Here is a 26,969-nt window from a genome sequence, read left to right on the forward strand (position 1 = left end):
CTTGAGTTTGAAAATTAAATACTGTCCTTTTAACATTAGAATTCTGGGGAGTGTCATTAAAATGAAATTTGTGTAATATGACCAAATTACTACCCTTGACACAGTGTCATCCAATTTATACTTTATCTTACTGTTGATGGTCTTCCCAGTGCCATCCAGTTCTGTTTGCTGCATCCAGCTATTCTCTCTCACTTGCTAATTAGTTTGTTAGCTGTCCAGGAAGAGACCATTTTAATGTTATGCATTCATACGCTACATAGCACAGTGAAATCCTGTTCACTGACTAGAGCCCTACTGGTACTACTAAAATAATTATGATACCACCCACATAAGAGGTACCACACCAATACAGCATTTGAAAGACCACCTGGAAGTGCTGAGGTATGCAAAAGTAATGGGGAAAATAACTAAACAAGTTCTTTCAAACCCTTAATAAAAAAAGTGTTTCTTTAGTGACTGGGTTGCAGTCTTTAAAATACATAGTTTTGTCCACCCTGCTTTATTCATCATTCAGTTAAATATATAGTATGACAAAAAAAACCTGACAGAGCAAATAGTAAAATATTCCCCACCACAAGCAATGTATTAATAGGTAGCCAAACCTCCAAACACATTTTTCCATCTGAGACTAACTCAGGAGCATGGTTTTAAAACTAATTAGCAAGGTAACCTTTTTCCCCTTCCCTTAGGGAATCTATTGTGGCCAATACAAAACATATCCAATCCAAAATCCAAATCTAGGTTTCTTGCCAGCCATTACAGGATTAATTCCCACAACAACCCAGACAGTTTTAGCCAAATTCAGTGCACAACTGAATGCATGTTTACAGCTAAAGCACAAGGTGGTGTTTGTTGCATGGAAGCTCTCCCTTATTCTGGCCATTCTTAAGAGCTTACAAGATTTCACTAAAAACAGCAAGCTAGCAACAATTGTCATAAAACACTTAAAACTAAACACAGTAGCACAGGTTTACTCATTTATGAACTTTCTAGATACAACAATCAACTTTTAATTACAGGCATTTTCATAATATATTGCTACAACACAGCCCAGGTGCAAAGCCTGCAGCAGAAACTCAGTTGGTCACTGTGGCAGTATCTACATGATAGGGGAGGTGCACCCCGTAACATGGCCCACCATTGTGGTCTCTGGTTATACCTCCTGGCTGCTTCCCAGCAGCGTGTCATGACACAGCTGATGTGTGCACCGCTCTCCCACACACCTGGTATTTCCCTGCAAAAAAACCCACAGGTGGGGGGAGACACACAGCACTCCTGTCAGGGGACCAGGAATACAAGCACGCGGCAGAGATGCCTGCCCACTGGTGCAGAAGCCAGGCAAAACACGGGGTGGTAGACCTCCACACAGAGAGAGGATGGAGCTCCATAGCTGTGCTAGTACAACTTGTATCCCCATGACATGACCGGTGTTGGTGCAAGAGCAAGCAAACAAGGGAAGTGGGATGAACGCCTTCTAATCCATGGGAAAATCAAGAAGCACTGTGGCTTCCCAACCTTGGGCTAGCCAGAGAAAAAAGACAAAGGCTAACATTAAATTTACACCACTACAGCATCATGTGAGACAAAAAGGCAAAAAGGCTGTATTTGTGTTTGGAGACAAGAAGTTAATGGGGTTATAGCCTACAGCTCATGCACACTACCATAATACAAAATGCACTGGTATCATACAATCAAATCATCTAGATGCATCCTAAAATGTACCTTTATGCGTTAAGCCTTCCACAGAAGAGACGTAATCTTCTCTGATGTTCATAATGCCATATACACCATTAAATATACAGTGTGTATGTCTCTGGAAATGTTCCAAATAATAGCCATTTCTATTTTATTTGCCTCTACAGGAACAAGGGAAACACTTTTAAGAGCAAAAAATACCTACCTGCTCTTCATTCACACCTCAATATCATTCCGGAAATCAAAAATACTGGTTTTAACACTCTACCTTTAGCTCACACCTACATCTGAATTCTCCACAGAATGAAACTTGGTTAGAAGCTTATCAAGGAACTGAATTCATAAATGTCTAGACTATGGCACAGAAACAAAGATATGCTGAGTAGGGTAGGCTGTAGCTCTCAGCAGCAACCAATAATCTTCTGCTAATATTGTTCTGACTTCAGTCTCTGAATGTTCAACTTCAGCTAAACAGAAGAAATTGGCAAATATTTAGCCAATTCAATAACTTACTATTATTTTTAGATGAAACATGACATCTCTTGAGGTCAGGGTCTTGTGCAGTACCCTCAGCACAGAACAGTGACTTTAAAAGTGTAACTGTTTGACTTAATTTAACCACAGGCATTATTCCCTTTATACAATTATGGTAATATGAAGACCACCCTGTGAATACGGCACTGGTCCAACCTGCTGAGCATCCCCCACTCCTCACCTCTGACTGCAGTAAGCCTGCACAGGCCATGTTGGGGGGAAAGGCAGCACTCCAGACAGCGCTGCCCCAAGCCACTGCCTGCTTTGGCTGAAACATCTTAGCCTGGTTTTGATTTTCTTGCCTATATTTAGGACTGTAATCTCCTGATGGAAAAAGCTCTCAGATGTCTGGTGAGTCCCTGTCAAGAAGGCTCAAGAGAACACAGGCTCAAGGACCCAGAGATGGTTCTGGCAGAATGAAAATGTCATTGCCAACACCCTGACTCCTGGGTCTCTGTCAGTGAACAGGTAGCCACCACACCAACCACACGAGACACTCTGAAACAGGGGTTCAGCCAGTGGTCCAAGTGAAACAGCCCGTGACGTGCTCAAGGCTGTTGCCTCCCAGACATCGCAGGGCCAAGCAAAGCTGGATAGCATAGTGCACCAAGCACTGGCTTCAGGGCATGGTATTAAAAGGGAAAAATATTAATCTTACTTTCATATCATAATTTTGTACTATTTATACTTTTTCATTTAGTTTTCAACAAAATTTAGCATTTGATTCTGTTCCTATCTGAGATATTAATGGCTATTCCGAGACTTTAATGCAGACAAACACACAGAAATTATTACTGAAAACCCAAAGCAGGAAAATAGTGAACGTTAGTGAAAGTATGGCAATCTAATGCTCTACAGGCAAACAGCATAAACAGGGTAAATTTTACACATGGAAAATCCAATCTGCTGTGCCTTTTACTCACCGTTTGATGACTTCGGTCACAGTAGCGCAGTCCAAAGTAATCTATCTCCGCTAGGTTTAAGTGACGAAATACGTAGCCCAGGACAACCGACCCTTTCGTTGACTTCTGTGGGAAAGAATTTACAGAGCCGTTTTACAAAGATGCTCTGCCTTTGTCAGCTATGTGCAGTGGCATTCATGCATTCAGTTAGCTTTGTCTGAAAAAAAAAAAAGGAGGCAGCTCCCAGTGCGTTTAACAAAAAATTCAGCTGTACAGAAGAAAATATTTTGTCCTCATACAGGTTTAATGAATCATTCTGTAAATACTGTTAGGTATCTGGCAGGTCAGTAGTTACAAAATACAAAACAAAACAAAAAACCAAAACCCAAAAACATTCAAGTGTACTTGCATAAGCACGATGCTGGTGAACCTTGCATTCTTCTATGAAATTTCTGTTCTCTAGTCAAAACTCTAATCCCCATGACACATTTAATTCTAAAATCATACTCTTCCTTCCAGTATGGGGCTGTTACTCAAACTCTGACAACAAAGATCAGGAGGCCAAACTTTGCTCTTAAGATCGCAATTATACATTGTTAGGTGCTCTGTTACTACACTTTGTAAAGAAGGTTAAGTTTTATTTGTTTTCTTTTAAAATATTTTTGATAGTAGAAGAGGGAGCAATCCAACACCCTGAATTGAAACAATCCTGTTATTTTCTTGTATAGTACTTCATCAAGGGTCTACGCCAGTATTTGCAAACAATGCTGGGGACGATGTTGCAAACAACACTGTACTGTTGAGAATGCCTTACAAAAAGCTCACTTCCACCTGAATGCCTCTTATTTGTCGGTTCGCCTGGCAGCCTACAACAAACAGACTAGGAAGACTGAGAATAATTACACAGAATGATCCTCCCTCAGAATCAGTTAGAGCCTTTGACTATTACAGTCCTAAATTCCACAAGAAAATATGGACGTAACTCAAAATTAGGTTTTGGTTAACTGCTTCATATTGTATAAACTGCTAGATTGTAGTAAAGTCACCAGAGAGAAAAGAAACAGGAAGAGGAAGCTGTGGGATATTTTCTGTGCTATTTCATTTTTTAGCCTATGAACAAATAATATCAAAATTAAAATGGCAAGTAATATTTATTTTAAAATCATTTAATTTAGCTTCACATAACGACAGGAAAGATGCATCCGGTTTTTTTCAGCAGGTGCATTTGGTCAGGATTTGTACCTAGTCAAATGGGCAGGGCCAATACAACCATTTCAGATGGCCACTCACACTCTCAGCAAGCCGTTACAAGGTAAATATTTCTGGTAGGCTGGGGAAGTGTGTATCCATGATATTCACCAGATTTACTATATATTTGCTTAAACCAGGAGAAGGTTCTCAGTGTGTAACAGTCTAAAGCCATCATACAGGTTGTTTAAGCAACTGTAATTACATATTCCCTCAGCATGTACAGTGAGACTTAATGATCAACCACAAAACAGAAAACAATCTGAGGGAAAACATGATTAAGGTAAGCAGAAGTTCACTAAATTTCATCTTAGCATTTTGGATAACGCAGAGCAATACAAGGAATTTATCATCAGATTCCTCAACAAGAAACTGAGCTTGGGTTTTAAAAACAATGCAAGACAAAAATCAGCCCTTCTTAGCTATAGAGTGACTACCAGGAGCACTACAGCAAAAAGACAGAAACAGAACAAAACACACCTTAATTTTTTTTTTTTAAATACAGGTTAAATTATTAGACAGCAAGGATTTAAGACTGAAGCCTGTCCTGTCTCATTTTATCTTTAAATCAGTTGTTATTCAAAGAAGCAAGAGAGATGTCCCACTAAAAAGCACATAGTTATCATTCTTATGTCATGTATGGCAAATTACCTTCACCATTGGAACTGTTTCCATTATCATTTAAACAGTACCACAATGCCTTGGGAACTTAGGATGGGACAGGCATCTCTAGAAACAGACACAGGAAAACAAGAAGCCCTGACTCCAAGCAACACACTACTGGGAGTAATCAAAGATACTAACATAACAAAGAAGCTTAAGTGTTAGAGGGGTTTATTTTACATAAGTGCACCAGTTTAGGATTCAGCTAGCCTTCTTGGCTGGAAATCTTCAGTCAGCTGAGGACTGCAGTGGGCTCTACATAAAAAGTCCTTGGGACAGCTTTTCTCCCATGGAGGCTAAAGTTAGTGCTTTATCCCCAAGAAACACGCACATTTCACACCTGGTTTGGCTGAAATGAAAGACTCACTTATTTCCTTTCAGAGATAAAGGGTAGCAATGCATAAAAAGCTTTTTAACTGCTTTTTACTTACATTGTTAGGCTGAGAGAAAACATAAATGCCTGTTAATTTATTCTCTTGACACAGCTCAGTTAACACTTCCATCATTGCAGGTCCTGCAGGAGCAGGTGGTCCAGCTGTGAGGAAATGCTGAGCAAAACCATCCAACTTACAGTGGGCTGGGGGTTCTCCCCCCTCTACAGCAGCAAGATGCTCAACACTTTGGTTATCCTCTGCCAAAACAGACTGTATGCAGGAGTCTCTGTAGCCCTCCTCGCCAATCTCTTCCACATCCTTCAGCAATGCCTGCATGTACACAAGGCAGTGCTTCACAAGGGAACTGCCAAGATGAGAGCCAGCAGGCATCCCCGTACTACTCTAACCTCACCTTCCTTAACCTCCTATTTTCCCAGCACTGAGGAGCACTCTTCAGGTAAAACACTGACCCTTGCTGAAATCACTGCAACCTCATTTTCAATTAAAGTTCTCATTTCAAGCCACATGATTTCAGGGTTTCATGCAAGTAAATTGCCTCTTCAAGTGGAGTTAAGAAAGCAGTTTTGCTGACAACCTAAGTGGCTACTTCTCAGTCCTGAAATACATTTTTACTGCATTTGAAGAAAGTTCTGCAAACTAAGAAAAGCCATCTTATTTCCCCTAATAAAATTACAGCAAAATTCAGCAAAACTGCAAACTAAAAAAACTATCAAAGATGTTAACAGGATTATGTTCACATCATATGGCATTGCAAAAAATTACATAATTTGCCTTGCATTAAGCTCAGACTTGCTAGAGGCTTGCATTCTTAGGGGTAAACTCAAGTATATTTGAAAATATCATCAGCGATCCTTTCAAGAGAGAACAAAGAATTGTTCGAATGAGTCATAACATCTTGCTTTACATGTTAGCACTGTGGCTTCATAAACCAGAAAGGCAGGTTTTTACTGGCTGAAGAAAATGACAGAACATTCAGGAGAAATCTGTTTTAATTGTACTTTTTAAATCAAAAAGAAATCATTCTTTTAAAAATGGTACATACAATACTATATTTTAACATATTCACATTACTGTATATTTAGTCATCAGGAATTCTTATCTTCCACACAGCTCATTGCTTTTTAGGTCCAGTGAAGTTTCTCTAGTTGGATTTTTTTTTTATATTTTCTCTTTTGTATTGTATACAGCAGTGCAGGCCAAATCAGATCCCTGATCGATGTCAACTGAATTTAAAGACAAAGCAAGACATGCAGCAATGTCTGCCTCAGTAGGGTGCTATTCCCTCTCTTGAAAGAAAAGTGGTGTAGGTAGTGAAGCCTCTTTTTTATTAAAAACAAAATAAAAAACATACCATCTCTTTTAGTTCAAGCACCCATCATGCCTTTCTCCTGCAAGTAATTCAATCCACAGACTCTACCTCTTACAACCTCATAAATGCTAAGGAATATGCAGATGAAATCATGAGGCTTCACTCAAAAAAGGGCTTAAAACTTTACTGTGTCTTTTGAGATGCCTCCCCCCACCATGACCATTCGTAGAGTCAGTTGGAAAGTCACACCTGATGCTGAGTTAGTTATTCTGCCCGTACACTGGCAAGAGATGACAATACAGAACAAGAGCAGAAGGTTTCTAATGCTGAACAAGGGAGTATTAGAGTCTGGAAAAACAAGGAGGATACTACGGGGGACAACACACAATCATGCTGAGACATTCAGAAACACCTGTGTAATAACATCCCCACATTTCCCTGTCAAGTACAGGGCTGGGTGGGTTATGCTGCTAACAAGCCCTCCAAGTGGGAAGCGCATTTGATCTGCTACCTGCGCTAGATAGCAGCTCGTGCCCATGCAGTACACGAGGTGCTCTGTACGTGCTGGTGATGGAGTGTGGGCACCAGCACTTTCCCTGCCAGCATGCAGGGAAGGGCAGAGAGCAAGCACAGCTCTTGATGTGTGTGTCAGCACCACCCCACGTGCATTGACCAACCAGACAGCATCAGTGTACTGCGGCAGACGTACTCCAGACAGTAAACTTCATGCATCATTTTCAGAGACCAAACTGCAGTATTTTGCCCTAAGTAAAGGGTACTAAGGAGAGATGAAAAGTATGTACAAAAGCAGCATACAGTCATGCAAATAAGGTTGAACAAACCCACCAGTTCATCCCATTCCTGGTAGATATGTAACAGGAACAGGTGTCTCTGAACACTTTCTCACTGTTCTTTGTCCATTTTTCCCCCATACCTCAAGCTCAGAAAAGACCAGACACCACTGCAGTTTTATTTCCATAACCTTCCATCTATAAAAGCAGCAAGGCACAAGGCTCTAAAATCAAATTTCTTGGTGGTCTTTACTAAAAAAGAGTAGGCACCCCTTTTCCCCAAGGCAGTCAACCAGCCAGACCTCAATTTGCACACTGCATGTTCAAGCAGAGAAAAATCTTTAAATTAACAATGCTAAATATTTACAAATATTCATCTAGGTAAAACAGCTTGACCTTAATTTGCAGAATGCATGTCCAAACAGAGAAGAATTTACATTAGCATTACTTTATATGTGCAGACATTCCCCAACACAATCACGTAACAGAAGTAAATACTTTCATAAACTGGGGATTTAACACATGCAAATGTAATACCACAGTCTGCCCTAAGTATACATCATACACATACACCATCCAAACTGTACTAATCCATCCTTCCCTCTTTCCTCAGCTTTCACTGACAGCATGCATGCCAGCGTCTTTCCAGAGTTTTTTTTCTGAGAAGTCCTCACAAATGTACAGACACATGCATGGACCTCCCCACCTCTGTTCCCAGGAACTCGACACAGCACCGGATCTGTCTGCTGGATGTATCCTACGGCATTGACTTTTAAGTGCTGTATGTTAAGATGCCTGTAGACTCGTTTCGTTTTTACTAATGGTCAATCTAATGTCTTCCAGTTAGAAAATGCTATTCTAGAAAAATATCCAAAGGTGCATCTTATTTGTCTGATTTTGCAACTAGTGTATCTGTCCTGAATTTATAAATACCTTTAAAAATCCACTTAGCGGCCAACTCCTTAAGAGAAGGGCAGATTCCTGGGAGCAGGGTCTCCAGCTAGTTAAAACTCTCCCCTTGTAACTATTGGCTAGAGTGCACTTTGAGAAAAGATACATAGAAGAAAAAGGTTAACAAGAAATATTTAACAAAATACTGGGCTTACGGGAAACTGCTTCAGCTCAGTGGGCTCCTTCTTTGGGGTAGATACAAGCAACTGCATTTACTTGGTAAGTAATGCAATTTGTACATGCACAAACATTACAAGAAATGCTCCAAGCAGGAATCGAAGTCCAGGTAAGACAGCAAAGGACACTTAGAGAAAGCAAATAAATAATGGAAAGACAACCAGATTTTGAAAACCTAATTAAATACTTACTAATGCTTTAAAATTATTCTCTCATGAGATATGAACGATATTTCACAAAATGGCAGCAACCGGTTCTGTGTAGAGGGATTCTGGCCGTATCAATTTTATTTAAAAATCTCTTCACTATCTATTCCCTATTATTAACATTATCCAGTTCATTAACATCTACATTTACTGTATGACAGATGAGTTAAGGTACCAATAATAATGCATGTCAACTTTTCACTGAAAAGAGCTCTTCTGCAGAACTGAATACCAATGATCATTTCCATCATTCCCATGCACACTGAATAATTTTGCCATGAAAGAAAGAAACCATTATAACAATAATGAAATTCAAAAATGCAGCACACAACCTCTCGTTTAGAATGGTTAAGATGTTGGTTACAACGATTTTTCTACTTTTTAGAAAACACTCTTCACGCATAGCTTTGTGACCCGGTGTATCTTCATGGCAGGCAGGGGCTCTGCGTGTCCTGATTAGGGATGCTCCAGAAATAGGCCACAAGCACCTGGCAAGGCAGAAGACAAGTACATGTGAATTCATAATGCATGCACTTGTCGTGCACTCTCATGGATTTATTTTAAATAATTCTCCATGAATATGGAAGACGCATCCCCTTGGACCCACCAAAGGCTGCGAAGCTGAGAGACGGGACAAGGCCCTTTTCTCTCCAAAGCGGTGAGCAGCTCCACAGTCGAGCAGGGCTCTCATGGGTGCATGGCGGAAGACGAGAGCTCACACCCCAGCCCTGGGCTGCTTGGCCGCAGGCAGCGGCGCCCGGCAGGGTGGAAGGGGGAGCCCAACACGCCAGATGCTCTGCAGGAGCCCCTTTGCGGGCAGGCTGCCTGCAGAAGCACGCTGCCCCGGACTAGGGGGAGCAGGGGTCATGCTGCCCACCTGGGAACAGCACCCACCCGGGGAACCCGCGGAGGCTGCTTCACCCAAACCTCACCCTCCTGCACTGTGCCACAGCCCCCTGTGGGCAAATCCCACCAGCAGTAAGAGCAGCGTGGCTCTGCGACGCTTCCCCAAAAGACGGTGCATAAAACCACTCTTGCTCCAAACCCAGGGAGCACGTGAATCCCTGCAAGCGTAGAGGCGGCGGGCTTTCGCTGTTTCCGCAGAGCAAGGCTCAGTGCATCCCGAGCCTCTGTATTCTGGCTTGCACCACCTCCAGAGGACTGCTCTGGTTCACACCCAGCCTGAGCCGCCTTCACAAGTGCCTCAGCAGAGCTCACTCCATAGAAAGGTCAGCTCTGCATCACTGGAGCATGCATCTCGCAGAGGGAAAGAAGCAAAACAGCCAAAGATAGCTGTGCTTTGAAAGGCTCATTTAATGGAGTGGGCTACTCTTTTTTCTTATATTTTCCCCTTTCTTCTTTCCCTGTGTCACCCATGTCAGAGCCAGAAAAAAAGGAGCCTCTGTCCTTTCAATTAATGAATTCTCTCTTTGTGATCTTCCATTAATTTTGCATCTGAGAAGGACTCCACTGTTTTTTCTGGTAACTTTTTCTCTTGACTGAATGATACTGAGACAGTTCAGTTAACTGAATCAAATGATGAACAAAACCAAGTCTGACACTACCACCTTTGCTTTTGAAGAAGGAAGATATGTGAAAATTTTCAAAAATGTTTTTTGAACTTAGTTTCATAGAGGGGTCCAAGATGTGAATTGACTTGAAGACATAGATTTAAACCTCTGTGTTATTCCATCATAGCCCAAAGGGAGTTGAAAAAAAGTTAAAGAACAAATTGATAATTTATTTGGAAATTACCATCATAAGTTCCTAATGCCATAATCAGAGCTTTGTAAAAACTTAGAGAAACAAAGTAGAAGCTAGAGGGAAATAAAAAAAAAAAAAAGTGGGATGACACAGGTAGAAGTCAGGGAATAGCAGAAATAAGTATCCTAAGAAACAGAAGATGAGGCTGTTTACACTTAGGAGTCGTATTGAAGGAAAATGTCATCAAGAGGGTAACAGTGTCAACGGGGCTGATAGCAAGTGCTAATCAGGACACCAAGTTCAGGTTTTGCTTGGAGAGAGGGAGTGTGAGAAGGTGGTTTGCTCTTTGGTCAGAGTCTTGTGGTGCTCTGTACAAACAAGCTTTTGCAGGTATGCTCAACTCCAACAGTACAGCTATTCATTCTGAATGAAAGAAATGGCAAAATAAAGGATTAACAAGATGTATATTTATCTTTTCTCCTTCCCATTCTTCTTGCTCCTAAAAAATCCCCAAACAATTCAACATAACCCCCCTCACAATTCTACTAATACTTTGAGCCAACTTCTTATAACAAGACTGTAACCCTAATACTCTATTACTGCTCTGCTTAACAGCTGAAGTAGTAGTAAAATCCTGAAACACTATGACAGAATGAGTGTCTCCTCTTTAATTTTTAAAATTTTCTCTTTCTGAAAGCCTTTTAGTATTTAGCTCTTTACTGACATTCTCCCCTGACAGTGTTGCAGTTAATCAAATCACATGACATATTTAAATTGTAGGTTCTTGTGCTCCCAAACTGCCATGCTTAATATGCTCTATAAAAATGCATACAACACCTAATTTAAAAGAAGTTTTTGGACCACTTGACCATGACCAGAGGAAAACTTGACCATGACCAGAGTGTTAGAAGTGAAGCTTTGGTACTTAAAGTGCCTCCATTTGCACATAGGCAGAAATCACAAAGTCTACCAAAGAGGTGGAATGGAACCAAACATACCAGAACTAGATGATTAAAATGAAAAGACTGTGCCTTTGTATTTATTCTGCAGTTTGTATTTTGAATGTACATTGATAGAACCAACCTAGAGATATATTGCTCCAGTAAAACATAAGAAATAAAGGAAATAGGGCAAAAGAAGTAAGAAATGAGGCACAACAACTGAAAAGATGACAAAATCAAAACTGAAAAGGCTTCAGAACAGATTTATTTCAATAGAAGACAACATAAGCAACATAAAAACCAGATTTTTAAAATTGCAGCAAATTTATATGAGAAAGATTTCAAGGGAGGCTTCAATGACTGGAAAAAGGTTTTGCAGAAACGATGTAGAGAAAATTAACTAGAAAACATAGGATGCTTCATTTACATGGAATGAATGTGCCAAAAACTAGGTACATCATCTCTTTTCTGCCAGGAGAAAACTCTGCTGAGGCACTTGTGAAGGCGGCTCAGGCTGGGTGTGAACCAGAGCAGTCCTCTGGAGGTGGTGCAAGCCAGAATACAGAGGCTCGGGATGCACTGAGCTTTGCTCTGCGGAAACAGCGAAAGCCCGCCGCCTCTACGCTTGCAGGGATTCACGTGCTCCCTGGGTTTGGAGCAAGAGTGGTTTTATGCACCGTCTTTTGGGGAAGCGTCGCAGAGCCACGCTGCTCTTACTGCTGGTGGGATTTGCCCACAGGGGGCTGTGGCACAGTGCAGGAGGGTGAGGTTTGGGTGAAGCAGCCTCCGCGGGTTCCCCGGGTGGGTGCTGTTCCCAGGTGGGCAGCATGACCCCTGCTCCCCCTAGTCCGGGGCAGCGTGCTTCTGCAGGCAGCCTGCCCGCAAAGGGGCTCCTGCAGAGCATCTGGCGTGTTGGGCTCCCCCTTCCACCCTGCCGGGCGCCGCTGCCTGCGGCCAAGCAGCCCAGGGCTGGGGTGTGAGCTCTCGTCTTCCGCCATGCACCCATGAGAGCCCTGCTCGACTGTGGAGCTGCTCACCGCTTTGGAGAGAAAAGGGCCTTGTCCCGTCTCTCAGCTTCGCTGCCTTTGGTGGGTCCAAGGGGATGCGTCTTCCATATTCATGGAGAATTATTTAAAATAAATCCATGAGAGTGCACGACAAGTGCATGCATTATGAATAAACATGTACTTGTCTTCTGCCTTGCCAGGTGCTTGTGGCCTATTTCTGGAGCATCCCTAATCAGGACACGCAGAGCCCCTGTCTTGCCAAGAAAACATCAAGGTATTTTCATTTGCTGGTCTCCTACAGGCTAGTCAAATTACTTCTTTCCACCTGTCAATTGCAAACTGGATATTTTGGTGATGAATTCAATAGAATCTACACTGCAAACAACCAACACCATCTTTTTTATATATAAACTTGTAGTTCATATATTAGAGTGCTTATTTTCAGTTTGAGTCACCTGTGTTTGAACATATTTTCATTGAAACACATACTGTCCTTTTACAGTCTATGTAATCATGGTTTACCACCTTCCCAAAAAGCTTTTCCAAAACTTTATAGCATTTCAATTATTATAAAGTTTTATTTCCAGTTTGATGGAGTTTAACTTCTCATTTTGATTGACACTAGAAAATTACTTTCTCCTGCAATGCTGATAGAAGGCAAAAGGATACATTTGTTATCCTAAAAAATGTACTTATTTTTTCTGTACAGCTTTGATAACTTGATTGCTACAGTGCTTCCCATAAAACTGATTTGATTCTACTGGAAACTTAATTCTCATTAAAATTTCTCATAGTAATCTTCTGGCATTTTGTACCAAAAAAGATTGAAATTTTTAAAAATGCCCTTTTTTTTTTTAATAGACGTTCCTCATGACAGCAATGCAAGATACACTGCAAGTATTTTTGTTCTAGAAGTAGTTTTCTAGATATTCTCTTTAGCAAACCCCACACACAAAAAAAACAGTCAACATGTTTGCCCCAGGACAGGAATACGTTATCAATTAGCAGCCTGTAATGGCTGCTAATGGGGAATTCTATACACCTGCATTCTCTCCTGCCCCTTCTAGAGTTTCTGGCTGTCCCCAAGAGCTGCTATCCAGTGCCACACACTGCACGGGATCAAATTACCATTTTACTGGTACTGGGCTGCATTCAACTTTAACAACCTTGACTGAAAAAGAACAAAAAAGCCCCTGCATGGGAATGGAAGGACTCTAACAGACGTGGCAGCAGAGGAGGATGAAAAGGACTTATCCATCACAGCTCCTCGCTGCTCTTCATACTGTGACTAGTGCTGCCTGTCCCCTCACCCCCATGCTCGCAGCAAGGGTGCCTCATTCAGCTGTCAATCCACTCCTGAATCATTCAGCTGTCAATCAATTCCTGAATCACTGCAGATTTCAGCACTGCATATTCAGATAAACTGGAATCCGAGCCAGGTTTTTTTTTGAAGAATGATACCCCTGCACATAAACAAACACACAAGGCAAGTGTTAAGTTCAAATAACAACACACAAATAAAATTTTAAAGCATTAAAGCAACCGCAAACTGCTAATTCAGCCTCTTGCACGTATGTAACTGTGTCACACAGGACTATCATCGTCTTCTCCTTGGCATCATTCCTAATACCTGGTTGCCAGTCCTGAGCTCCTTAATTAGATCTACCTACCATGTCAGGTTTTTTCCCTGTGTTTTCCCTAACCACTTCCCAGTTCCTTGTCCTTTCCTACCACCTGTCTTTGCAGAAAGCACCCCCCATGCTCATACTCCCTTGTCACATACATTGCTGCTTCCCTCAGCCTGTCATCCCCACTGGTTCTTGCATATTCCTTGAACCCCCTGTGCACTGAATCACAGGCCTTTCCTCCCTCCTCTACTTTGACTCTTCTCCAATCTACTTCTTCACTCCCTCCCACCAGTTTGGCCCTTGTCCCTACATAAATCAGGCCAGGAAATTTCTCCACAGTGTTGTATTGTGGGACAGGTAATGCAGAAACACATCTGACAGCTCCAGACACAGGAAAATTCTTTTCAGTTCTGCTGCCCAAACTCAAGCACCAGAAACACCAGTTACACAAATGATGCGGTGGCCACCAGGACCTGACAGGGAAGGTAAGAGATAGCATCCTGACAGGACTGAACTGATAAAGTTTGAGGAAATCTCTCCTGAGATATTTCAGCATCACAAACAGGCTTATTGTGCATGTATCCTTAAAAGAACACCTCTCTGGCATCGTGACCATACTGACAGCAGTTATCAAGTCTTTGCTTCAAGAGTTTCTCAGATAAAAGTTGTCTGGGTTTCCTTTTCTTTGGCAGCCATTTTTTTTTCCTTGCTTCACTCTTGGAAATAACTGGAAATAAACTGTTTTGAATGAAACTTTGTGAAATAATGTAATTCATGACTGAGTTCAAAACTTGATGACTTGGCAAACCTACAAACAGACTAAGTAACTTCAGTAATGGTAACAACCCTCTCCCTAGCATATTCTATTCAGGAAGACCCCACCAGCTTTTCAGACTGAATTTACAGCTACTTCCTCAGAGATTTTATTAAAAAGTCAGTATTATTCTGAACTAGTTCTTGGGCATGGAGCTGTAGTGATAACCCAGCTTTCCTCTTCTGAAAAAGTAATGCACAAAATATTCTGTGGGGTTTTAAGGGAAACCCTGGCATATTTTAGCCAGTTCATTTTTTCCTTGTGACCTCCATTCCTTTCCCCTTTTAGTAATTAAACCTTTCAAGTGGTAACTTGATGTTAATCCCAGTGATTCAGACAAGAACACTACTTTCTCACTGCTTAGTCTTCATTTGTTCCCTGAAATGGTTAGTATATTTTGAAGTGCCTTTATATGCTATGGGAAAACTGCATATACCTTAGAACACAATTTTGCATGTTCACATATAAGGAACAGTAGGTCACTGTCCAACCAGCCAACATTCAGTAGCTCCTTGACCATCAATACTAAATCTATGTTGAAACTTTATAGCATATAACATTGTAGACAGCCTTCTGAAAAATCTTTTTATGGACCTGTAAAAATTTCAGATATACCACAGTTTTGATTATGTATAGAAAATAAGATTTCATGTGCACTGTATAACTTTAAAGATCATCCAGAATGATTTTTCTAAAACCGTATGTACAACCTGTCATGATTAATTTGTAAACTCATTGATAAAAATAAAATTACAATAATCTCTTTATTTTTAATAAATATTTAACATATCGAGATTGTTGGGGAAAGGTAAGGCCAACAATTTTTAACATGAGGATACAAACCAAAGAACTGCTGTACCTTGGCTTTGAAATCTATTCCTACAGAACATTATTGTTCTTTGATATGGAACCTACAAGAAATTGAGTATCTTATACATGGTATAATATCATATGTATGATATATATATATGAAATATATTGATATATATGGTGGCTGCCTACCTGTGCTAACAAAAATATTCCACATATTGAAGCAACAAAAAAGAAAACAAAAAAACTGACTTAATCAGCACTTCTGTAGTACATCTCCGTGAAGGAGAATATAAAGACATTACATACATGTGCAACATTGGATTAATTTCTTCACTCCCAGCTGATAGGCAAATTAGTGATAAGCATAGCATAAAGCTCTATACACAAATATGGCACACAGAATTTTGCAGAACTAGACCCTTCCTTCTCTACATTTAGTAGAAAACTAACAAATATGTCTGCTTATTAACAAAAGTGTTAACAGAGATGTGAGCAGCTAACCCCTGAATGCTCATAGGCTACATATTGTGACTCTAGTGAAAAATGCATCCTTGCAGCATCTTCAGTATCAGACTCAAGAGGTTAATTAATAAAATGCCTCAGGCGTGCTATCCTTTGGTAATGGGGGTGGCTATCTGCTGTACGCCATGAGCCTGCTCACACATCTCATGCAAGAAGGAAAACAGATTTTAAAACAGCTTTCTGAATACAGACATGAAATCACAAACACATTTCACATTAGAAAAAAAAATGTCGATTAATACCAGAAGACAAAAAAAGTCTGTTTATAACCCACTAGTGATGTGAAAATACCTCATTCAGCTTTTTCACTCAGAGGGAATTTTGATAGTTAGAGTGAAAATCTGATCCTGTTTAAATCAGTATGAATTTTATTACTGACTTTTGAGGCAGAGGATTTTAGATTAATGTTAGAAATAGGATTTCAAGCCTTCAGCCTAAACTCTGTGTAAGGCCAACAATTGCTCACAGTGGAGCCAATGGAGTCATGAGCTTAATCAATCACCTTTGTTTGGACCCAGGCAGTAAACAGCTCCCAGCTCCCTCCCAGTAATCTAACAGAGTGAAAAACTGGTGATTGTAATCAAAGCAAAATAAACTATGAAACTGAAAACTGATTGTAAAAACTTTTCTGTTTAAATCACATGCTTGCAGGTAAGCCACTAGTGTATTGTCTGCATCAGAGACAGCTGTACGCTGCCACAAAGCACTAGATAAATCTCAAATGATCATGCTTTAAAGTGAATTAATTTAAAATACTGGATATGCTCAGTGCACTTCTTTCACTGCAGGCAAATCATAACCTGTTCTGTGGACTAGACCATTAAATTTCTAGTAGAAAATCACTACTTTCATTTTTAGCTTGCTTGAAATGTACTTGGTTATATCTATTTTTGAAGCCAAAATTATTCATCTCTGATCTGTGTTGAATACAAGACTTTTGGCAGCATTACTTTTGTTTACATTAAATATAGCTTAGTGTGCAATTTGGACATGATCCTATTCACACTGAAATCCAAAGGCAAAAAACCCCTTTTGTTTGAGGACAGGAGGCTCACATCCTTCAGTTTTGATCTGATTGGTTGAGGGTAAAATAATATGGTTTACTTAGAGTAAAACTAGCAGCATATTCAGCAGGACTGAATAAAGTAATAGCCCCTAGGTTCCCCCTTGCATTTAAGTTAAGAGGCACCATTTCTGAAAGTTTTTAAGGCATGCCACTTCATGTGGACCTCAACTATGCCTATACTCATCCCTTTGGCCATAGGCTAGTAAATGAGATATGCCCAGGTAGTGCTTCTTGAATTGCTATTACAAAGTCAGGAACACTCATATTCCAGAGTGAAATATTACTAAGCACTCTTCCTTGTAAAATAAAGATTTTTAAAAATTTTTGCATTTTTTTTTCTGGTGATATAGACTCTTATGCAACTTCTCTGCTGACAATAACTACATCAGGACTATTACATGAGACAATACCCAAAGTCAGAACTTTAGAAAATATATATACATGTATCAATGTACGCAGTTACAAGTATACCTAGAATTATTTTTAAATAACTGTATTTGTTTAAAAGTTGAGGAGGCTGTTTTATTATTTAAAGCAGCCCCCAAAATACTGATGCTTTCCAATCAGGGTGAGATCTGAAACTTCATCCCATGTAGCTAATAAAAGGAGGACAGATGGTAAGACCGCAAGCAGACTGTCTTCCCACTGAAAGGTGCAGTTCTACATGAGTCAAAAACCTCCCAGGTAGGTTTCAGTAACATTTTTCCACCATAAAGCTCTAAACCAAACATTTTATTTCCTAAGAGGTGTTAGCCCAGTATTCACCTACACCACAGTAAAGATTCATCCCAGCACTATTTCTCCCAGGCTCTGCTCCCAAGCCACCATCATGTACCACAATGCCTCAGCCACAAAAAAGGACGAAGGCACTCATTTATCTGCCCTGTAAACCCTACCTTACAATTTCACGTAATACAAATACCCACAAAACAAATCTCCTCGAGGACAGTCTCACCCAACTTGCCAGTTGTAACAAATCTAGCTGCTGCTCACCCAGACGTCAAAAGTGCCACACATCCCCTTCCCTGTGCTGAAGAGATGATGGATGCCAGTCTACGCAGCTGCCCCCACTCTGCTGAGCTACTCTTGGGGGCATAACTCCCCTGGTTTCACTGAAAATAAACCAGGCTAGCACAGATCTCTCAGTTAAACTGTACAAATCTAACAGATTTTGACTTACCACAGCCTGCTGATGTCTCTGTCAGAAACCTGCTAGGAATTTTAGGATATAAGTAGCTAATCAGTACTAAGATGAAAAAGTTCCCCAAACCGTACTGGTTACACTGGGGTAGTGATCAGTTATCCCAGCCACAGCACAGGCCTCCAAGACGCTTGGCACCTCCAGTTATGTAAAATGCATGAGATTTTAACAGAAATAGTTACACTGTTAAAAAACAAGACTTAATTCTAGCTTGGGCCTGGGAGGAATACAATGCTATGCCAGTGATGCACATGTCATTCATCCAGCTATTCACGAGTTCATTACCTCATGTCAGTGGCTTTGACACTTCAAGCCTGGACCTGCTGCCATGCAACACCCCACAAAAGGCAGTGGTTGTTCTCTGTCATGGATGAGTGGACAACACAATCCCAGTATTTTCCCATATTCTAATCTAATATTAAAACCAAAACAAAACAAAAAACCCCAATAACAACAAAACCCAACCAAAACAAAGCCCTCATTGACAGAAGGATGATCTAAGATCATCCGGGCTAACTAACAAAATACGGAAAATAGACAAGTTGGACACTGAAGGTTTGCCTTGTCCTAGGCAGACTCAGACATTCTCCCAGAATGAAGAAGTTCTCACATTTTTACATGCAAACTGTTCACATCTATGCACTTTAGAGTTGTCTGAAGGCTTTTATGAACTCAGCTATTACCTGGCTGTCACTCCCTGCCATGAGAGCAGAAACTTCTCTTGGGAACACTGAAGAAAGGCAGCACTGACACCATGCTTTGAAGACATTATCAAAGCCTGAAATAAGCTGGTGATATTTCCTCAAGAAAAGGAATTGATGGGTTTGGGGATGTCACATTTTGGCATAGAAGCAGCACAGTATGGTAATCAGGTGCAGACAATGGAAAGCAAGTAAAATAAGAGGAAGCATCACCTCCACTTGCACAGCTGCATTGAGAACGGTCCATCCAGGCTGCTCAGAAACCAAGACATGCATTTTGCTCAATTCAGAGTTGCTGGTGTTGACAACATTTTTGAAGCAAAAATAACATTTGTCTTGCTAAACAAAGGGAATTCATCTGTTGCCCTGTTCAGAGTTGCAATAACCCAAAAAACACTACAGCTTTCAGCTTAGGTAGGACAATAACTACACTTAGGCAAAATTATTTGATTAACAACACTGTTTGGAGGTGAGAGGGGCGGTTTCTCATCACTATATACCTGAGGTAATACTTTAGCATATGCTTTTTAGATCACTCTGCTTTAGTCTGTCATTACAGGACTAAATCTTGGTTTAAAAAACCCTAACAATTAGCAAGAACAAAAACATTGCACGTTCTTACTGAAACTAGAATACACCTAACACTAAAGGTAAGAAGGCAAGAGTATGTTAATATTCAAAGACTGGGATGTTTGCATGTTTGTATTGACTTCCTTTTGTCCATTTTATTTTTAGTACAATTATTAAAGCTCTTCCTGATGGGACAGGAAAGCCTTCTCTGGACTTCTTCCCTTGGTACCTCAGTAAGAATCAACATTTTTCCATTTTTCATCTCCACATTTACAAGCATGATCATTCATCCTTTCTATAATAAGAAACAAAATACTGACCACTAAAATGCTTATTTGTGTATTCACTGGCCCCTTCTTATTTTTGGCATAAATCCACTTATATCAATAGAGCTGAGCTATGTCAGAGGAGAATTCAGCCTTTTCTTCCTAGACATAATACCATCACACAATACCAAGATCCAAGTAGCTAAAACAGATTAATTGTCCAAACTATACTAAGGAAGTCTACACTTCAAATATACACCAGTGAACCTTACGTTCATTATGCAACTGCTTCTTTCAGGTTAGAAGAAAAAAAAAATTACACTCCTGGTTATGAAACCCAATTTCAAGTTAATTCCTTAAGAATCATAAATGCATTGGCACAGATTAACTGAACAATGGCAAAAGAAAAATTCCCATCTGTTTAATTTTATTAGTGCAACAAGTCCTTAGAGAGTCAAGACTTTCCAGTGTCTTCAGCTAATACAGATTAGAATAGCTTCAGTTAAGTCCACAGGGCAATTCACAACACACAAAAACACCCTATGTTCAAACAACTATTACAAAGCAGTTGGCTGTATTGTTCCAGGTGACAAATCTAAAGGAAATGTTTGAATAGTTCAAATGCACAGCTGTTGAAAAGTCAAAAACATTGTTGATATAGCAAACAGCAGAATATTGTAAGCCTTACTGTTTTGTTCTATAAAATGTTTGCTCTCAGATCTGCCACGAAGAAGAAAAGGTAGTATTACTCCACTGTCACGGATTCACAGATTGTAGGGGTTGGAAGGGACCTCTGGAGATCATCTAGTCCAATCCCCCTCCTAGAGCATGATCACCTAGAGCAGGTTGCCCAGGACTGCATCTAGGTGGGTTTTGAATATCTCCAGAGAAGGAGACTCCACAGCCTCTCTGGGCAGCCTGTTCCAGTGCTCTGGCACACTCACAGTAAAGAAGTTTTTCCTCATGTTCAGATGGAACCTCCTGTGTTCCAGTTTGTACCCGTTGCCCCCGTCCTGTCACTGGGAACCATTGAGAAGAGTCTGGCCCCCTCCTCTAGACATCCACCCTTTAGGTATTCGTAAGTGTTGATGAGGTCCCCTCTCAGTCTTTTCTTCTCTAGGCTAAACAGACCCAGCTCTCTCAGCCTTTCCTCATACGAGAGATGCTCCAGTCCCCTAGTCATCCTCACAGCCCTCTGCTGGATTCTCTCCAGTAGTTCCCTGTCTTTCTTGAACTGGGGAGCCCAGAACTGGACACAGCACCCCAGATGTGGCCTCACCAGGGGAAGGATAACCTCCCTCGACCTGCTGGCCATGCTTTTCTTAACGCACCCCAGGATACCATTGGCCTTCCTGGCCACGAGGGCACACTGCTGGCTTATGGAGAGCTGCTTGTCCACCAGGACTCCCAGGTCCTTCTCCGCAGAGCTGCTTCCCAGCAGGTCAACCCCTAACCTGTACTGGTGCTTGGGGTCATTTTTCCCTAGGTGCAGGACCCTACACTTGCCCTTATTGAATTCCACATGGTTCTTCTTCACCCAGTTCTCCACATCTCGCTGAATGGCAGTGCAGCCTTCTGGTCTGTCAGCCACTCCTCCCAGTTTTGTATCATCAGCAGATTTGCTGAGGGTACACTCCGTCCCCTCATACCAGTCATTGATGAATATGCTGAACAAGACCAGACCAAGCACTGACCCTTGGGGCACACCACTAGCTACAGGCCTCCAAATGGACTCTGTGCGGCTTATCACAACCCTCTGAGCTTTGCCATTCAGCCAGTTCCCTACCCACCTCACTGTCCTCTCATCCAACCCACGCTTCCTTAAGAGGATGTTATGAGAGACAGTGTCAAAAGCCTTGTGGAAGTCACTGCCAAAACCAAGTGGCATAACTAGCTTCAAAATGTTTCACTGTTTGACAAGCCAACTGGTGATATAGCCGTTTTGACAGCAGACACTCAACTCATTGTGTCCTAATGCTGCATTCACTGCACAAACAAGATACTACTCAAAAAAACCTGTCTTTCACAGAAGCACTTAAACAGATAACATTTACCAAATTAAGCACTAATTTAAGACCTAAATAACTTAGTCTAGAAAGTCTAAGATTTCTGTTTTATGGAAAAGGATATTTTGCTGCCAAATTCTTCAGGTAATTTACTTGAGAAACAGATGCCTCATTAAAAATAACCAGCAGAGTAGATTGCCATAGAAGTATGAAGAGCACAAACACTTCCCTCCAAGTCATTTTATAATATTATAATACCTATTTTTGCCTGCCTTCATCAGCCAGACCTGAAATAGCTAAAATTGGTTGCAGTCAATTTGGCATATTTACATGTCTACTATTCTGGGAGAGTTCTAGGCTCATTAGGATCAGTCTTGATAATTTATTATCATCATAAGCCAGACAGAGATAAAAGATACCTTTTTTGCATATTATGTATGGGCAGGCATGAGAAAATTCATGTCTATTCCTCGCTCTGTACTGTCTGCCTGAGTTATATCACACTGATTAAGCCTCCTCTTCTGTAAAAATGGGTTGCAAGTCTGGCCTCTCTACCATACAAAACTTAGAATAATTTTGAAGAAAACAATTATGAAACCCACATAGGCAAACAGGATGCAACAAAACACGTTTTCACTGGTTGTAGGCTGTTCTGATATGCTAAGGAACCACCCTTCATTGCTGACAAGTGATTCTCAAGAACAGAAAACACAGTACGTCTCACCAGTCTGAGCTCAGTAAAATATCTGGTTTAGTATCACATGAGACGTTATTAATTAAATTGGATAAAGTACAGTTTAGTAGAAGAACTGTAAAACACACAGGGTGGCTAAAGAAAAATGACACGAGATTTTTCATTTTTTAAAGGAACATTACCAAAACAAGTTCCTCTAAGGCTGAAGGTAGAACATAGATTACTTACCATTTTTTGCATTTCTGCAGTTAATATAAATGCCAGTCTAAAATTAAGAGGTACAAAGGAAGACGATAGACGCACCTTACAGAAAGAAAACTACCTGGAGAACAGGATCAATAGAAATGAGATTAAATTCAACCAGACAAAATTGCAAGGATATGCTCTTACAGACCAAAACAGTACCTTTCTGTTACAGCTGGAACATCACTAAGCAGAAATAAATGGGGTACAGAGGACAAAGACGTATTAATTAAACACAGCACCACTAGCACTTGTCATGAACACCCCAAGTTGCGGTTTACCAGATGGTCCAACGCAGCTTCAGCAAAGGTACAACTCACCACCTTTTTGATATTCAGCTGAAGTGTTCTGGTACTCCCGCCACACAGATTACCACACCAATGGGAACCCAGCACGCCTTTTGAGTTTTCCACTCAACTTGAAGCTTCTCTCATACTACACTAGTGTTAATGTAAAAGAAAGAAATGTTTGCAGTCTTACAGTTATAAATTAAACAAAGATCCCTGGTAGGTTAGAAACAAAAGGAAATGGCAGCAAGTCACCCAAGTCCTGTACAAAGATAAAATGGAATGAAGTTCTGCAGAGGGCCACAAAGGTGGCTAGGGAGCTGCAGCACGTGAACATACAACAAGTGTCTAGGAGAACGTGTTTGTCTACATTGCAGAGAAGAAGTCAAGGGAGGATGTAGTTGCAGTAAGAAACAACAGAGCCAGACTCTCATCAAAGATGCACAGTAAGAAGAGGAAATGATCACAAGATGCAGTAAGGGAAATTCCTTACTGGAGAGTGAGCAACTGCAGGAACAGGCTGCCCACAAGTTATGGAGCCTCTGCCATTAGAGATAGTCAAAGCTTATCTGGGAAAGGTCCTGAGCAATCTGGTCTAACGTGGAAGGCAGCTAGACTACATGACCTGCAGAGGTTCGTTCCCATTTAAATGAGCCTATCGCATAACTTAACAGCCATACATGACACAATCTACAGAAGAGAGTAATGCTGCATCACTTTACTTGCATTTGGCTGAAATTAGACTTGAACATGAATTAATGGAAATAGTAGTTTGGGGTAAGGATGCCCCTATCCCTGACTTTAAGGGATGTTGTAAGAAACCTCTTCTTCAGCCACAAAATATTACAAGAAATGTATATAATGGATGTCACTGTAAACACTGAAAAAAAAAAAACCACCACTGGAAAGTGGTCTGGTCAACTGGCATTATCAGTACTTTTTTACTGAAAAGTTTAAAACCAGTACACTTACTGTTTCAAGACAATAAAATATTGTTTAGCCAAATGCTAGTCACTTTAACTTTGAAAACATATTTTGAGGGTATAAATACACAAACTGAAAAATATTTTTATTAAACTGTGATAGCATATGATTAATTCACAGTGCACACACTCATAAAGACTACCACCTCAAAAATATTTTATGTTCATTTTTATATTGCTTATATTTATATAAAAAGAAAGCAGGAGTTCAAAAAAGTTATCCAAAGCTCTAGACATTAACTACAACTCTTAACTACAGTGAAATATTCTAGTGTTAACCAGCAAGTCTGCTTAACTTTAAAAGCAAACAAACCAAAGATAGGTTATACATAAAGTCAATCATACCATTAATCTCTATTTACCTTTAGCACAATTTCCAGAAATGTTACCTCTGAGGAGTTTCTAAAGAGAATAGTTAGAAAACTCTAGGCCAGCAATAATTGTCATGAGTTCCTTTAAATAATTATTAACAGAAGTCTCTTAGTTCAAGCAGCCTGCTTTCAATAAATTACTGTACTGCCAGCAAGTCCACTTTGAAACAATGGCACAAGCATCTCAGTGACCCACACAGAAGCCATTTCAAGCACAGTATGATCTGATAGCTTAGCATTAATTATAACATAGATGACTAACTTTGCAATTCTTACATTTACTTTTGTCTTTCATGTTTTTTATGCAACCGACTTAGCTTTACATACTACTGTGAACTATTACTGTTGAAAAGAGAAAACTGTTTGGACAGCTTAAACAGGGCTAGCTATAATCACCTCTATTGTAACAGAACAATGCTTTGACTTTCCTCTGGGAAAGGCAATGCAACACTGAATTTGCTTACACTGACTAAATGAGGAAAGCAAACCAGTCCCAACAGAAACTGGAAATCAATCTTTCACTCTTCAGTAATTACTGCTCATGAACTGGCAAAAATTAAAAAAGATCCATGCCACTGTAGACACTAGATATGTCAGAACTTAGCACTGAACTGTAGCTGTTAATGCTGTAATTTCTGCCATCTACGTCATAGATCCAAATTTGCTATGTTTTGGAAACATTCTATTGATAAAGAAAAACATCTCTCTTACATGTACCTTTTATTAAAAGACATAGACAGTTTTCTTACTTTATAGCTAAAGCATTTCACAGCTAGATCTGTGGATACATCAATTTTTCTTCTTAAGGCTAAGATTATACTTCATTCCTCATTTATACATAGAAATGAGAAAGACAATACGTGAAAAATACTAAGTGGAATACCAAATTCCAATTATCTTCATCTGAATTTTTCCTTTTCCTCTTTTTTTTTTTTTCCATAAGGGAGAAACATGTGCTATCTGCCTGCAAAACTCAGGCAGACCGTAGAGAATCCTCACACTTCAGAAGTAATCTTCAAAACAAGACTTGTGTGTCATTTAATTATTTTAAAATTTTTTGAGCTCAAATTTGTTAAATGATGATTGTTCTAAAGGCAGGATATGTTTCTTAGTTGTAACAAGCAAGGTAATTTTAAAGTCCTGCCTCAGCTAATAATGTGCTAGGTACCATCACAACTGTGTAAGTTTAACATTTAAAAGAAAAGTTTCTTTCAAGCCAGTGTTCTCCTTAAAACTTTATACTTATACGTCTTTCAGGCAACATTTCTAATATTTCTTCATTTACTATTTTATACAGAAAAATGTAAGAAAACATTCTAAGCTTGTGTAATTTCATGATCCAAATTAAATGCTATTTCATAATCTCTGCTATATAGGCAGCTATCTAACTGATGCCTTCATCAGGTTACACCTGTACATGGGTTTAAATAGGTGCAATCAACTAGCGTGTAAGACATTTATGTTAATAATGCAGAAGAGAAGATATTTATCTTACTGGTCCTTCATTTTCTTATCTTTATAAAGCTGTTAGAAGGAAAATAAATTAAGTCAAAATTTCAGCCCAAATCTGTGGTACTGCAGCCCCAGGCACTGTTTTGTAAAGGAATATTGAGATAATTGGACCCCACACAGATATGCCAGCAAATCTTGATTTAAAGCTGTTGCATTAGGCATCAGTCCAATTCCTCTATAAAACAGGAGAGCTGAATCAGGTCTCAATCCACAAATTAAGCTGTGGAGCAGAAGGTTGTCTGTTAGCTCAAATCACACCATTTTCCATGGGCAGGTTCCACAAAAGGAATACTTTTTAAACATGAGAACTTAGTTCCAAATGTTTTAAATGATCCAGTTTAAGAATACAGAAAACTGGCGTTAACAAGGACTATTAACATTGTTGGCTCATTCACCTGTATGATAACACACCTAACTATTCAGACGCTATTGTCTCATTCAGAGCTCCTGAATTCTTTGAAATTCAGCCCACAACGTCTATGAGACAGACACATCTCGGTGGCATGTCAGGATGCACAGTCCTCCATCCAAATCAGCTACTGGCAGGCCACAGAGCCACCTTGAAGCTGAGGAATATGCAGCAAACCTGTTGCAAGCTTGAGAAGGCCGCGGCCAGGCACCAGTGTGTCTGCCAGTTCCCTCTGGCATGGGAAGTCATAGAGCTGCTAACATGTGGGATGCCAGCATCCCAGTAGAGGAGTTTGTTACAAGCACAGAAAGAGCAATTCTCATGATTAGCATGTAAAATTTGGCAAGTTAGACTTCAGCC

General features: G+C 40.2%; 1 protein-coding gene across 3 annotated transcripts in view; it reads right to left on the reverse strand.

The window, feature by feature from the left end:
- EPB41L4A (erythrocyte membrane protein band 4.1 like 4A) overlaps window positions 1-26,969 on the reverse strand; it is a 144,258-nt gene that overhangs the window by 85,722 nt on the left and 31,567 nt on the right. For all 3 annotated transcript variants that reach the window (XM_054810160.1, XM_054810158.1, XM_054810159.1), the window contains exon 3: window positions 3,153-3,257. In XM_054810160.1, the coding sequence (XP_054666135.1) occupies window positions 3,153-3,257 (105 nt within the window). The remainder of the gene's footprint in view (window positions 1-3,152; window positions 3,258-26,969) is intronic.

The sequence above is a fragment of the Grus americana genome, chromosome Z (genome assembly GCF_028858705.1).
Source record: "Grus americana isolate bGruAme1 chromosome Z, bGruAme1.mat, whole genome shotgun sequence".
NCBI lineage: Eukaryota > Metazoa > Chordata > Aves > Gruiformes > Gruidae > Grus > Grus americana.